Here is a 15,416-nt window from a genome sequence, read left to right as displayed (position 1 = left end):
ACAGTGGCAAGGACATTTCCATAAACAGTGTCATAGGGTAGATGAATACAAGTTTACAGAGACATAGCGTTAGCAAGGATCCAATACAGGGTTGAAAGATCTGCCTTATCTACCTATGATGTTCCAAAGACTCAAGGGCACTTAACTTTTTAAAGAAGGGGCAGTGATTTCCTTCCTCCTGTGCATCCTGTATGCTGCTTAAAATAAATAAGGGTTTATAATTCCTCTTTAGGGAGCTGTCCAAGGACCTGAAGAATTTGCTGAGGGTTTTGTGATTGGTGTCAGAAGTCTGCTTGGTCACACAGTCGGTATGTTGAGCACCTCACAAATTCACCCTTGTTATGTTTTCTGGGTATGCAGAGTCACCACGTCACACTGCCTCTAGGTTCTATTTGAGGATTTGTCTAAGCTGGAACGCTTCCGTGCAGATTGCAAGCCTTTTTGGTGCTCCGTCAGTGATGATGATTTTGACTCAAAACACTAACGGAGATGTATGACCTTCCTCTGTTTGACTGACAGGTGGAGCGGCAGGTGTGGTATCTCGGATCACTGGCTCTGTTGGTAAAGGTCTGGCTGCCATCACCATGGACAAGGAATATCAGCAGAAGAGGAGAGAGGAGATGGGCCGTCAGCCGAAAGACTTCGGGGACAGTCTCGCCAAGGGAGGAAAAGGCTTCCTAAGAGTATGATAGTCATATATTTTCTGGACTTCAATGGAAGACTTAAGTAATGGGTTGTTAGCCTGAAGGTTCTTTGCCGCAGGGCAGGTTGTGAGCCTTTTTTTGGTGCTGGATTTCTTTGTGTTCCTGTTTGCACCTGCAGCCTGCCAGAACAGCAACAAATGAAGAGCTGGTTTATGCAGTCGCATTCGTTTCTGTCTTTGTTTCCAATATATTGATCTGTTTAGTCTGGCGTCTTATGGACACTTTTAGCAATGGGATGTGCCACGGTCTGGGTGTGTGAGAGAGGACTAGGGTCTAATTTGACACTGTGGAAGAGAGAGCGTCTCTTTCCCTGTCTTCCTTGAAACATCTAGTTGAATGCAGTGCATGCTGTGATGCCATTGCGCTGTGCGCTGGCCAGTGGGGCAAGGGGAGCATCGCATGCATTACGATGAGAACCCCCATCTTGTTCAATAAGGGGTTGCGAGGAAGAGCAGAGGAAAGGGCAGGATCCGCTCTTGTTTCTGCATCCTGAAGGCGGGTTGCCCCTCTTGTTCCAGCAGATTATTCTTACCCTCTGCAAGGGGGGAGGTCTCTCAGATCCGGGGGGGGGGGGGTTGGACTGCAGATGTTGAGCAATCTCCTCTCTACCTTCTGTTTTCGTGCTGACTCTATATCTACCTTGTGCATTTTTATCCCACCCTTCCTCCCAAGAGTATCCACTGTTGACCATGCCGTGGCCAAGGTCACCTGCCACACTTCCAGGGCAGTGTGGGGCTCTCTCTGTTAATGGAAGATTTTAGTCTTAAAAATGTAGTGTCTAGAATACATCTGTGTGTGTGTGTGTGTGTGTGTGTGTGTCTCTCTCTCTCTCTCTCTCTCTGAGACCGTTCTTCCATTGTGCAGCCAGGCTAAGTTAGCTTGTGGATTTGGGAAAATAACACCAGACATACTTTTGTGGATGAAAATCTTTTCACTGCTGACCTGCGCTTCCTTTTCTCTCTCTTTTTGAAGGGGGTCGTTGGGGGAGTGACTGGGATAGTCACGAAACCTGTGGAAGGTAAGCTAAAGGATTACTCTAAGGACGTGGTTGCAAATGTCAAGGCGAGAGTTGCATAGTCCTCAGAACTTCTGAGTGGAAGTTTAAATGTTTCCACCCGTATATCGTGTGTGCCCCTGTGTAATCTGAAACACTTTTATGGATTTGTGGTTCTGGATACACTTAAGGCCTTTTCACAGGCTCAGCGATGCAAAGTTTCTCGATCCTGCTTTTTAACAGTAAATTGTGTTTTCTTGTTTCTGTTTACATTCTTGTAGATCCCCCTGAAGAAGCGTATGCAAAATGCATAGGGACACTGCAACGGGAGAGAATAATTTTTCTTCCTACTTGCTCCTACTTTGTTTTTTGTGCTGTTTCTTTATAGCCCAAGTAGCCCAAGTATTTTCAATGTGATATTTATATTTTGTAAAATCTAGACGGATGAATAAGAAAAGCCACAAATGGGAAATGCTGTTGGGAAGGAGATAAAAGCAGGGAATAGATGAAAGGAATGCAAACCAAAATCATAATGGTTAATGCGGGGCCTCTCCCCAAGGCCCACTCGTCAGAGAGAACTCGTTGGGGACTTAATTTCTCTCTAGTTAGAAGGAGCAGCCACCTTGGTTTGTGTTGGAATTTGTGCTTTGCTGGCTGGGAACACCAGAGTCAGAGAGTGGAGAAGTGTTCTGTGCTGTAGCATAGTGGTGAAGTGGTTGGGTTGCGAGTCAGCCCTCCGCTGGTTTAAATCCCTCTACTGCCATGAGCTCAGCAGGTGGCCTTGAGTGAGCCATCCCTTTCATCCCCAGCTCCCCAGCCATATTGTGGGGACAATAATAACACTGACTTCGTTCGCCGCTCTGAGTGTGGCATTAATCTGTCTAGAAGAGTGATATATAAGCACACTGTTAGTATTTTCTCCTGTTGCTGGATCAGTACAAGAAGCAGGATCTCTCTTGTGGGTGAAAAACGGACAGGTGAAGCAGGAATTGTTCAGGCAGGACCCAGAGGTCATGAGGTGGAAACTGCAGGAGATCCCCGCTGAGTCGAACAAGATTTTCCCCCCTATCCAGTGTTTTTTTTCAGTTACTGCAGCCTTAGACTTACCTGATTCTTTTGTTGCCTAAGAAGCCCTGATGAGCCGTAGAAGGATTTGCAGGCTGAATTTTATCAGTAGGCTTGACAAGCATTCTCACAATCATGGATCCTAACACTGAAAGGCAGAAAAAATTGGCCGCTGAGATGATGGTCATCTCTGTACTGTATTGGGGCAAAGAGCGGCAACTCTGGTTGCTTTCATGTAGCCCTAGGATATGGTGGTGTATTTAGGTGGGACATCAAGGGTGGGATGGAGAATCTGCTAGGCAGTGAATTGCTTGCCGCGGGCAAGTACTTTGATTGGGGGAGTCTGGCTTTGTAGAGGAAGATGCCACCCTGATCTGTGTTTCTGTGCTTGAAGGTGCCAAAAAGGAAGGTGCAGCTGGCTTCTTCAAAGGCATTGGGAAGGGGCTGGTTGGCGTGGTGGCTCGCCCCACAGGAGGCATCATCGACATGGCCAGCAGTACGTTCCAAGGGATCCAGAGGTAAAAGCGACTGGGGTTCTCTTGGCTAGCTGCTCTGCTTTCTGTCTTCTCACAGAGATCATTCTGTCTAGAAAACTGAGGGCCTGTTCGTGTGTACACCCAAGTGGCATGGTGAAGGAGCGGGAATGTGACCCAAGGGCACATATAAAGCACCAGGCACATAAGGTTGTACATGCAGAGCCATGAGATGGGCCTTCTTCTCTCTGGATTTGCTGAAGAGGAAAGATCATGTGAATTTGACCCTATGCGACGATGTATCTGTGCCTGTTGCACTGGAGTTGTGTTACACATTTTGCACAGAGACAGGCAGACTTCTGACTCCCCACCATATACTGAATCTCCAGCGAGGTGCCTATCTGGATGGAAGGAAATGATTATGCTAAAGGACTGGTTTTTGGAGCATGTTGCAGTGATGTTGTGTGTTTGCATTCACAACGATCTGACAATGAAATCTCTGTCGATGTGGTATAGAATGGAGATGATTAGGCGAGCTTCCAGAAGGTCCACCAATAGATCACTTAAGTTAATGCATAGCAAATCTTAGTTGAGAGAAAGCAAACACTCCCTGGTTTGGTTGCATCGTTAACTAGCAGAGACTGAAAACTCTGCCACTGGCACTTGCGGGTTTCAGGTTAGCAGGCTCTTCCCTAGTCTTTCCACTGACTTCTGAGCTTGAGCGCGTGCGCAGGAAACGTTGCCTAGGTTGACCGGTTAACTTGCCGTAAACTGGAGTGCAGGGTGTAGACAATGCGAGTCATCCCAGTTCACAATGTTGCTTGACAGGGTGGCAGAATCTACTGAAGAAGTGGGAAATCTCCGCCCCCCCCGTCTTATTCGTGAAGATGGCATCATTCGACCCTATGACAGAAGTGAAGCCGAGGGATATGACTTATTTGAGGTATTCTTTGATGTATTCTTTCCCCTCCCTAAGTAGAGAAAACATAATACATTAATAGTATCCAGATACTTTTATAAGATGCATTGGCAAGGTTTCTGGTGGCGCAACCAAATTTGAATCAAGCTGTGACACATGCTTTCCCCACAATTTCAGCTGTAATGAAATTTGCTTTCAAAAGTTGTTTTGAGAAGGATATTTTGTTTTTTGTGTCCATGCCTGGCCCCACAACAGGTGTGTTCTCCCTAACTGTGATGCGAGATCCAGGGAGGGGATCAAGTTGTGCGGTAAAAAAATTCCCAGACTCGGGCCCATGTCTCACGAATACAGTTCCCCTCCCCTAAGAATGCAGAATTCGGTGCTATCTGGGCTAGAACATCCAAGTAGCACTGAGGAAGAAGAGCACTCTTCTTTTCGTCTGGGCTAGGGCGTTGGCTTGCTGTCTGCATGGCTGTCTGTGCCTGGTTCTTTGGTGTGCCTGGGAGAGTCCTGTGCAAACTTGATACGGTCTCTTCACTGGCATGCTGTTTGTTTCATAGAAGAATGAGCCTACTGTCAGCCAAAGAGGATTTTAAAAAATGATTTCAAGAACTAGTGCGGGGTGGTAAATAGGTGTGTGGGTCTTGAACCTGCAAAGACTTGGGTTCATATCCCTGCTCAGACACAGACCTCTTTGGGTGGCTCTGATTGAGGTGTGTGCACTCTCCCAGCCCACCTGAGAGAGGCTGCGTGGCTCTGGGGCTGCATGCAGAGACCCAGTGTGGGCCGCCCAGAACTGGAAAGAAAAAGGGTCTGGTACAGATAAGGATGGTTAAATGTGTTTCTCTTATATGCGTATCTGCCCTTTTTTTTTGCTATGTTCTTCTTTGGTTAATTCCAGGATAGTTCTTTTTAAAACAATGACTTGAATTCCACATTGGCATGTTCTTCATTAATATTTTGGGAAATAGAATGTGCCTGCATAACGGAAACCACGGAAGCATAATGTCTAAACATCCGGGAAGCCCCTATAAGCAAAAGGAACAAAACAAACCCAGTTAGACGTTTCCGTTGGTAGGGCACGCGCCTGTTTTTCCTGCTTGCTGCCTTCCTGTCTGTCTTGCACAGCCCCATCCTTCAGTTTCTAATCTGGTTTTTCTCTCTCTCTCCCTCTCTCCCGCCATGCCTGCGCAGCAAGAACTGGAGTAGGAGTCTCTACGGTTTCTGTCCTCTTTTCCTGATTGTGTTTCAGCATCTTTATCCGCTGCGGTTTCTCTTTCACCCCTTAAAATTTAAGGGCCTGATATCACTAGTCCATTTCATTCCATGTCTTCTCACAAGGCCTTTAACTATCACTGATGCAGAGTTCAAAACTGCCCATTTCAAACAATTGGGGGAAATTTTTTCTATCCATCAGGTTAGCAGCACAGGAGGAGGAGAACTCTGTAGATGTTGCATTGTTGTGACAATTCTGCCTAAATTCTCTGTACAATTCAGACCAAAGAAATAGTGATGGCAGCATACAGCAGCTATTTAGTAGTTAAAAGTCTTGGTGAGGGTGGGAGGATTTTAAATAGATTAATGGAGCACATTTTTTATTGTATGACTATAAAGCAAAATAGCATAGGTCTGCCATTGGGCAGTTCCATTTTGCAGTTTCATAATTGAGGCTTGATCTTCTTCATGCTCCCTTTAACTCAAAGATGCTGAAATCTACATAGGGTTTTGAGCATGAGGCTCTGTGTGTTTTTTCCTCTCTTCTCCCCTTCCCCGTGGGGGAAAGCTGATTGTAATCTCATGGGTCTGATTTGTGACAATTGCTGCCTTCCTGCAAAGAGGTTCATGAAGGCAAACACGGTGGACTGGAAGAAAGGCAGAAGTTGCGGTGTCAGAGGGAGAGTGTATAGAAAGGCCCGGTTCGGGCATTCTGAATGAGGGGTGCAAGCAGAGCGTACGTGGGGAAGCCTCCCCCTGCTCATGACAGTCCGTATCTAGTCCCCCTTGACAAAGGCACCCCGGTTCTGAAGGCCGAGACCCGGAGGACCTCCTCCCTCAGTCCTGACCCCCTCGCTGTGCCTGGTTGTGTCCCCAGCAGGCAGCAGACTGTGAACTACACGAGGCCGCTGGTGTGTTCCCAGTAATCTCATCCTGAACGTGGATTCCTTACCTAGGAGGAAAACCCACAAGCTGGGAATGTATGGACTAATTCAGAACTACTGATGATAGTCAAATCAAACTTGTACCAGATCACCTCTTGGACTTACTCTCGTGGTGGATCATTAACATGTATAGGGCCTTCAACTTTAATTTATATTTAGAAAATTTGTTTGCGGCTTCTCCAGACACACCTGCTTGAGACAGCACCCAACAAAATAAAACGAAAGCGACCAAGACAATAAAAATGAGTTCATAAAACAAATGAAACCAGTTAAAGACATGCCAATAAAAACAAGCAGATGCATAAAAGCACAAAAAACAAACTAAGTGGTCTAAAATGATTAGATCAAACAGTCCTCAGGGCAGGAAGATATTATAAAACAGCTTTAAAAAGATGGAACTTCGTAGTTGAAGCCTGAGCAAAGAGAAGAGTTGAGGCCTGAGAACCAGCAGTTTGCTTTGTGACCAGAAGCAGGTGGGCGTCCGGGATATATCTTTTAATACTGGAAGGTACGCTCTGTGTCCATCCCCCCGCAATAACCTAATTGCCTCATTCTGGACCAATTGGTATATCTACACATGTTATATAAAGTTATGGTTAATATAGTGGCCTTGTTTTAGGATATGATAATACTGAGAATATTTTTTTGATAAATGCCTTTTTCTTTAGAGGAACATCTTCCAGATAAGTAGCCTTATTGCTTCTGAAAAGTAACTTTGATGCCTTGATGCTCAAAAGCAACTTTTTTGGATTCTGCAGTTGTGTCATACTTTATTGATTAAAGATGATAAAGTATGTTCAGAGACTCTGCATCTTTATGGTATTGAGCACATTGTGGAAACTTTTTTGTAGTGTCAGTGTGGGGAGGGGGCAGCATCTCTTTGAAGTGTGTCCTTGTTAGCGTGAGAAATGCTCAGTGGGCTTTGCCAGCAAACACACAAATAATCTTACACAGCTCCTTTCAAGAAAGGATTACTGTAGCTGTCTGTTCTAGTACTTCTGAATTGCTCTTCCTTGGAAATTGGCTGGAAAGAGTTCGTCTCCCCTGGAAAATGTATTCCCCTAACACAACAAAAGAACTAAGAATGTGATTTATCTTTTCAAAGTGATTTCTAATGCATTTGTAATAAATAGTTGCAAAAGCTCAGCAAGCATACATGTAATGCTATGCATGTTTTTTTTTAAATTGGCTTTAATTTATGTGAGCCTTTTAAAAAAAAAACACTGAACTTTGGGGCTACTTTTGTTCTTTATTGTTCAAGAGGGGAGTTTGGAGTCAGAACGGAGTCCCTAGTCCAGTCATTCTCAGCTTTTTCCATTCTTAGATGTGTTGTTCTCTCCCCAGAGCAATGAACTAACCCTTCCTCTTGCCATCTCTGCACTTGTGAGCAATCCATTTGCCACCTCTTCCATGCATCACTTGATAGCAGTTTCTAGCTTGCTTTAAAGTTCTCATGCGCCTAAAATCTTTATTCTAAAATAAACTATTATCAGCTTACTTCTGACATCCCATTAAAAGCCTTACACTTTGAATAGGGTTCATAAATCAGTACAGTGCTGGGTAGGAGTTCCCTTAGACGACAGAAAGCTGTTGATGAGAGGTTTTTCATGCACTCTATCAGACCATGCCTCGTATGATGGATTGGAATGCAAATATCCTCTGTGTAGGAAGCCACATTGGCTCTCAGTGTGCATCATCAAATACGTGGAGCGTACCCAGGTTTGTTCTGATCATCTGTATGTGCAGGAAGAAGCCCTGATTGTACACAGACCAAAACAGTTTTAGATGCTCCTGTCACATAATGGAAGATGCCCAGGGTTTTGTAGATGGTGAATGACAGCTGTATATAGAACTTGTGTTGTTTCAGCATACACCACATGCCTAGTCTCTGTGAGAGTTTGGTATATAGCCAGTGTCAGACAAGGATCTAGGCGATTAGGTTCAAATCCCTACCTTGCTATGAAACTCACAAGGTGGCCTTGGGCAAGTCACATTCTTTCAACATCACCTACCTCACAGGGTTGTTGTGAGGATAAAACGGGGAAAGGGAGAATCATATATGCCTCTCTGGAGACCCTTGGAGGAGGGGCAGGATGGAAACGTGCTCAGCAGCACCTAGATAAAAGGAGGTTGTTGGGAGCCCTCCAGGGGCAAGAATGTGATTCCTCCCCCCCCCCCTTTCAGTCTGCTTTGTTTTAATGTAAACTTGTAGATACAAATGTAATCTGTGTAAAGGATGGGGCAGAATCCAAGTCTGAATAAATACTTGTAACTATATTATTGGTGATCACTCGAGACGATCCTGTATTTGCCAACAAACTCAGTTTTGAGGGACCTTTAATGTTGCAGTAAGTGAAGGAATGGCACGCGTTAAATGTGTAGACAGGAGGTGGCAGCTTAGGTTCTGTTTTGTTGCTTGAACAGCAGAAGATACAGCTCTTCTGCAGTGTGAATTCACACTTTGGCAGTGGAGCTGTTGTCTTCCCAGAGGGCAGGTGTTGTTGGAGCACAAACTTAAAGAAGGGATGATGCATTCCTCATTTGTGACACATTTAGAATGAATTTCCATTGGATGTTGTCAAATCTTTAGCTTCTGTTCCCAACGAATGAGGGGGGAACCCCCCCCCATATCATTCTTTGGTAGAGTGTTGATTCGTACATGCGTGGCCATTAATAGATGCCATTGCCAAATTGCCAACAAGAAGCCAGTGTGCATGTGCGAACCTACCCTCATTTGTTGCAAATTCAAAAGTTTTGTACATGGTGTTATATCATTTTTATATATATTTGAAAAATGTACTTCAGACTTATGAAAATAAAGTTGACTTGGGAAAAATAGTCTTAATGTGTCTGAATCGCCTTTGTAGCAAATGGTGGAATAAGCGTGTTGTTCCTCTAAAAGTAGCTGCGCCCTGTTCCAGCCTCTGAGCTTCTGTGAAAAGCAATATCTGTCAAGCAGGGGCGTTTAATGAGTCCATCTTGCCCTTTGCTTTTTTCCCTTGGTCAATATTTTATATAGCTTTAATGCACCTGTGTTTTACAGTATGTGGCTTGATCCCGAGGAACATGCCTGCAGTTTGGCAAATGGGTCATGGCATGGATTCCAAAGTTTATAGCGTTAACTTCACAGTGGGATTTAATTCTGGGCTCCAAACCACCATGTGAATCTCAACAGCTCCCAAACACTAAAACACTGTTTGGAACAAGACAGTGGGTGTGCTCCACTGGAAATGTCTCCTGAGACATTACCCTTCTCTAGAATTCAGTCAAAGACTTCTAAGTGGAACTTCATCTCTGGAGGAAAATGCCAGTCATGATTAGAAATTAATCTTTTTGTTCTAAATTTCCCCCCCCCCCACTCTGACCCTAGAATTCTCATATCAAGAAGCTGGAAGGAGAGAGCTTCCGGTCCCACTGTGCCTTCCCAGGAAACAAGAAGGCACACCTTGTAATTACTAACAGGTATGATCCAGACACGCTGCTGCTGTGCAGTTGTTTGAACCAGGGCTACATTTTAGGGCTCTGGGCTTTAGGGCTTCCTTTTAGCTTTTGCTTGGAACTCAGTCAAGGTGTGTGAGGAACAAACTTCACTGGTAGGATTCCCGGAAGCGTGAAGATGAAATGGATGTTGGCATGCACCGTATCCCCTCCCCCATCCCTAAAACTGGTAGATCGATAACTTGGAGGCTGGTTTTGGCCCTGGGAGCTCTTCTTGCTGACCACCACCACCCCAGCTACCAGGTGCAATGCTGGTTTCATCTCCTGTCAGGGAAAATGTAATTTCCTCCCCTGACAGACCCCAGGGCTGGGATCTTGGTATATTTCCCGCCTGTTGATGACACACTTCTGTTAGTCTTGCTTGAAAGCTCAGTCAAGGAAGCAAATGCTTTCATTTCACTGCCTGCCATCTCTGCCTCATCTCTTGATCCTGAATTGTTTGATCTTGGTGGTCTTGTTTGGTTTGTACGTTCCTTCGCACCATGGGGCTTGTATTTTTATATTTGTGGTGGTTGAGGTCAGCAACGGGTACCGTTATATTCGGCACCATTATCTGTCCCCTTATAGAGGGAAGAATATAATATTGTTAATGCTTTTATTGTACTATTTTAATGGTTTTCATCTTGATTGACTGTAAACTTAATTATGATGTTAGAATTGTATTAGAATGTTGTATACCACCCTGAGCCCAGTGAAGGGGAGGGAGGTTTAGAAATCCAATCGATAATGATAATGATAAAAATCTGATGCTGGAATTGCTTTCCTCACCTTTTCTTTTTACTCCTCAGAAAAAAGGCATAAGTATCTGTCGCTTTTCTGTCATAAAATGAAGAATGGTATTGTGTTTAAGACAGCAGTCTAACGTTCAGTATATCCCACTGAATAATAATAATAATAATAGCAATGACAATAATATTTGATTTATATACTGCCATTCAGGACAACTTAACACCCACTCAGAGCATTTTACGAAGTATGTCATTATTATCCCCACAGCAATAATCACCCTGTGAGGTAGGTGGGGCTGAGAGAGCTCTGAGAGAGCTCTGAGAGAGCTGTGACTGCCCCAAGGTCACTCAGCTGGCTTCAAGTGGAGGAGTAGGGAATCAAACCCGGTTCTCCAGATTAGAGTCCTGCGCTCTTAACCACTACACCAAACTGAAATAGCAGTGTGTTAATAGTGCTGATCTGCTTTGTCACATATGTGGCCTGCAGAAATGTGTGCGTGTGTCAGCTTCTGATAAGCAGAACATATTAACAGGGTGTTGTGTTTTCATCTAGGAGGGTGTTGTGCATCAAGGAGGTGGAGATCCTTGGGCATGTAACAACAGACTGGGATTGTTTATATGAAGACTTTACTCGCCAACCTGCTGTGGTTGAAACTACACTACAAATCTTTGTTAAAGTAAGAAAATTGATACCACTCATGGGTCGCGCATCCGAGCAACAGTGAAGAGAAGCCCAGTGGGGAGCACTCTCACCATTATGTTGGCTGCTGCTTTTATTAATCTTATTCCTGATGCAGGCTGGACACAGCCAGTCCACCAGGCTTCTGAAGGCCAAGTCAGGAGGATCCCTTCTTTGCATCTTACACGCTCTGCCATTCAGCAGATGGTCTGGTGTGTGTAGAACAACACGTCCACATTGTCTGGATCCTGCTTGTCTTCCCCAAGAGAGAACAGCTTTGACTGCAGAGAGATGTTAGCATTCCCCAGCTCTCCAAACGTCATCTGTGCTTTCACTCAAAGTTCAAGATACTTGATCCATAAGCAATGGTGCTCCTTTGAATTGTTAGGTGTTAATGGGCAGTCCCACAAATCTGAATATATAAATTAGGGCAGGGAATACATTTTTATCTAATTTTGGAGAAGCCATGGCAATTAGTGTCTGAATTAAGTCCTCTTTAATGGTGGTATTTAATAGTATTTTTGCAGCCCTTTCAAATATTGCTTGCTGCTTTTCCCGACAGGATCACGGACTCTTAAAGTTCCACAAAAAAGACAGCCCAGGACAAGAGATGCTAAGGAAAATCCAGTTCAGCAATGCAGAGGCAGCAAAGGTAATGATATTGGAGCTGTTACTTTATCATCCAAAATCTCTTGTTTAAGTGCAGATACATTTCTGTTAGAAGCATCAGCACCTGTTGTCTACAGCACTGGTAATCACAGTTGGTTCTGTGGCATTTTCCCCAAGAGTTCTGAAACATGCTTGCCTTGGTATAACCAGCTGTGCTTGGAAACTGTTCACACTGCAGCTTGACTGCCCTTGTGAGGCTGCCCTCGAAGACTATTCCGAAACTTCAGCTGGTGTCAATTTATAATCAGGGTCTGCCTCTGTTGTGACCATATTGTGATCCATTCTGAGCCTCTTCATTGGCTGCCTGTTTGTTTTGGGGTCCAGTTTAAGGGGGTGCTGCTGTACCTTCCAATTAAAACAGTCAAGTGTTAGTCAAATAACCGGACCTGATGTTCTTGATTGTCTGTGCCAAGAAGGCTTAACCAAATGGGCCTTCAAAATGGTGTTCTTTCCTCCTCATTGGTAATGCGTTTTTTCATCTTGTAGGAAAACTACCATCATTTTGTGGAATAACTAGACCAGGGCACAGTCTTTCCTGAGAGGGCAAAAAACCTACCCTAACATTCAGCTGCTAAGTAGCATTATGTTGAAACAGAAGAAATTTCACAGCTATCACTGCCACATCTCACAAGCCCTCTTTCTCCCACACCCATCATGGTACAGATTGATCAAAGGATCATTGATATTATGTTACACATGGAAAGAATCCTTGTCTACCCTGAAGGAGGCAGTTTGGGAAGGTCTTCACACCAAGAAGTAAATGCAGGAGGACTTGGAGATGTTGAGAGTTTGGACACATTACTGGGAGGGAATAAAAATGGCCGAAGGTCTGAATCGGCAGTTTCTGAATCCTGACAGTGCAGTTTTCTGTCCCTGATGGCCCCGCAGCGAGCTTGCCCTGCTGCTTCTCTCTGTGCCTCTTAGGCTGGTTCCTGGTTCCTGTCAGATGAGCAAAGTTTGAATATTCTCCTTCCCTCCCAGACACATTCGGTTCTCATTCCAGTTTTTCCATGAAGACCTTTGTGAGGCCCTGTCGGCTTCTAATAAAACACCTTCTGTTTGCTTTTCAGAGGGTTTGCCGCGCCATCGATGAAGCACAAGCAACACGGCAGCAGCAGAAGCTGGTGAAACAAGCCTCTCTCAAGCTGGGCAGGCCCCAGGGCCCTCCTTAGCTGGCGCTGTTCATTGGGATGGCCTGCCCGGGTGGGGGGTGGGGGGGTTCCAGAAACCAGGGGGATGGGCAGGCCTGCAAAGTGTGGCTCTGCCTCCCCACCCCCAGCAAGTTGGACCCACCTGTACCTCTCAAGAAACTGCGGCTATGCCATGTTGAAAATCTTGGGGTATTATAGTTTTCTGCAACAAAAATATAAGAGATGGACGACTGAACTGGCTCCTGCTTTATGTTCATCATTACTAAAAAGTGACCAAAACATTTTAATTTTTGTTACAGTGGGCAATAAATGTAACACAAGCATATCAAGTACACAAACAAAACTGCCCCCTAGAATCTTGTTTAGTGTGTCCTGGTATATATTTTATAATGTTGAAGATTGCTTCTTTTAGTACAGGGTTTTTTTCCTCCCCCCCCCTCCCCCACCGTCCTTTTATCTTTCATCAGAAGACGTTGCACTTTGAATGTGTATTTTGAATTTAAAATGTTATCTTTCAAGCTTATATGAACTCTGGTTACTCTAGAAATGAAGGCATTGCTTGAAAAATGTGCTGTGCTGCTTTCTCCGGGTTTGCAGGAGGATGAGATTTCTTATTTTGCTACTGATGAGAAAATCAGTTAATCTGACTGTATTTGCACAATGGGAAGCTGACGCACGAACTGGCTTTCCTACACTAAGCCATGGTACCCTGTTCATGTTGGTCAATAAGCACACTTTAAGAGACACTGATACTGGATGAACTCTTGGTTTTAAAAAACCTTTGGCTGGAAGGTGGCTGGCACAATGCTTTGCAGCAGGTGTACTAGCTCAGACAGGCTCAGGGACACAACAGCGTATGTGGAATTGCTGGACTCGGATTAATCTGTTCAGTTTAACTGTCTTGTAAACTAAACAAGTCGGGGGAGGGGTTAAAATCATGTTCACTGAGGAAGCGCCTCGGAATCCTCTGACCGAGCGCATTTCAGCAAGGCACATTTGCTGGGGGTGGGGGGTGGATCTGTGCTTTAGCTCACTGCTTTGTTGACAAGAAGTTTCGTACTTTGGAAATGGGGTGTTATAAAGTGAGTCCTCTTCACAGACCAGATACCCAATCAAGTAGTCCTGCTGCCAGACTTCTGCTTTACAAATGAAGGGGGTCTCTATTTAAAATTCAGTATTTCACAAGTGTTTTAATGCTCCCTCCCTTGGTGATATTAAAAGGCTTATTTGCCTTTGCAAATATTTTGATGTATGGATTTTTTTTTTAATACGCACATTTCACCTTTGGTAGTTCAGCCGTAGGCTAGGCATCAGCGTGCTACCCAATTGCTAACTACATTGAATGCATTAATTCTTTTCAATGTACTCAGCCTTAATTCCCAAAGAAAAAGTCTAATAATCAAAATTGCAAAGCGATATAAATGTGGATCTGGTGTTTTGCAATTCTATACTGAATCAAGAGAAACAGAGTTTTGTTTATCTTGGCAAAAGCCACTTCCCAGAGCTGAGAATTGTACTGCCAAATACTGATTTTTTTTAAAAAAGGAAGAAAAGAAAAATTGCTTTTTGTTGTGATGTTTTTAGCATACCTTTCTGCATAATGTTACACACTTACCTAGACAAGTCAGAGATGCAACAAGGCATTATGTCTTGCTCATTGGTTAGCAGATGGAAGACCTCGTACTCAGTTCAGTAACCATCTTTGGGTAAGCGCTATATAATGTTTGTATTTTCTTCGTTTCCATCACTGTGTATACAGTACTACTGCCAAATAAATGATTTTATATGCAGTTTATTGTGCCATTTGTTTCCAGCAGCTGATGAGATTTAGGAACTTAATATAGAGCAAAGACACACACACACACCCAACTTTTTAAGAAGTTCTCTTGAGTTATTTAATAGTATACAAAGGGGTGCGTTAAGGAGGACTATGACTCTACCATATCACCTTTTTCAGTAAGATCCAGAGGAGTTAGCCGTGTTAATCTGTAGTTGCAAAATAGTAAAGAGTCCAGTAGCACCTTTAAGACTGATCAACTTTATTGTAGCATAAGAGAATTACAGCTCTCTTCGTCAAATCTGACTGGACTCTTTTCAGTAAGTTGCTGTTAAGCTGCTTTCCACAGGGTGGCAGTATTTGCGAACTCTTGCTGGTGCTGCTTAGGTATGTGGGTAGTATTGCTGGAACAGGTGAACATTTTAAGAAGGTAGAAGAGTCGTTCCAGTTACGGGTAAAAGTCAGCCTCTATAGAGAAGTCCTGAAGGACAGAAGAATGGTCAGAACAATACATTTTTCACACACCCATCATCACAACTTCTTAAAAGCAACAGCTAGAATTCTTGATGTAACGAAGTAGTGTACTGTGTGTTTATGACA

General features: G+C 44.1%; 1 protein-coding gene across 2 annotated transcripts in view; it reads left to right on the top strand.

The window, feature by feature from the left end:
- Positions 1 to 14,829, top strand: part of VPS13C (vacuolar protein sorting 13 homolog C) — a 91,084-nt gene extending 76,255 nt beyond the window's left edge. For both annotated transcript variants that reach the window (XM_055003086.1, XM_055003085.1), the window contains exons 75-83: positions 233 to 308; positions 520 to 683; positions 1,677 to 1,722; positions 3,158 to 3,281; positions 4,065 to 4,179; positions 9,685 to 9,776; positions 11,094 to 11,217; positions 11,782 to 11,871; positions 12,959 to 14,829. In XM_055003086.1, the coding sequence (XP_054859061.1) occupies positions 233 to 308; positions 520 to 683; positions 1,677 to 1,722; positions 3,158 to 3,281; positions 4,065 to 4,179; positions 9,685 to 9,776; positions 11,094 to 11,217; positions 11,782 to 11,871; positions 12,959 to 13,060 (933 nt within the window). In that variant the 3' untranslated portion in view covers positions 13,061 to 14,829. The remainder of the gene's footprint in view (positions 1 to 232; positions 309 to 519; positions 684 to 1,676; positions 1,723 to 3,157; positions 3,282 to 4,064; positions 4,180 to 9,684; positions 9,777 to 11,093; positions 11,218 to 11,781; positions 11,872 to 12,958) is intronic.
- The last annotated feature ends 587 nt before the right edge of the window (positions 14,830 to 15,416 follow it).

The sequence above is a fragment of the Eublepharis macularius genome, chromosome 18 (assembly GCF_028583425.1).
Source record: "Eublepharis macularius isolate TG4126 chromosome 18, MPM_Emac_v1.0, whole genome shotgun sequence".
Lineage (NCBI taxonomy): Eukaryota > Metazoa > Chordata > Lepidosauria > Squamata > Eublepharidae > Eublepharis > Eublepharis macularius.
This window is presented reverse-complemented; position numbering and strand designations above follow the sequence as displayed.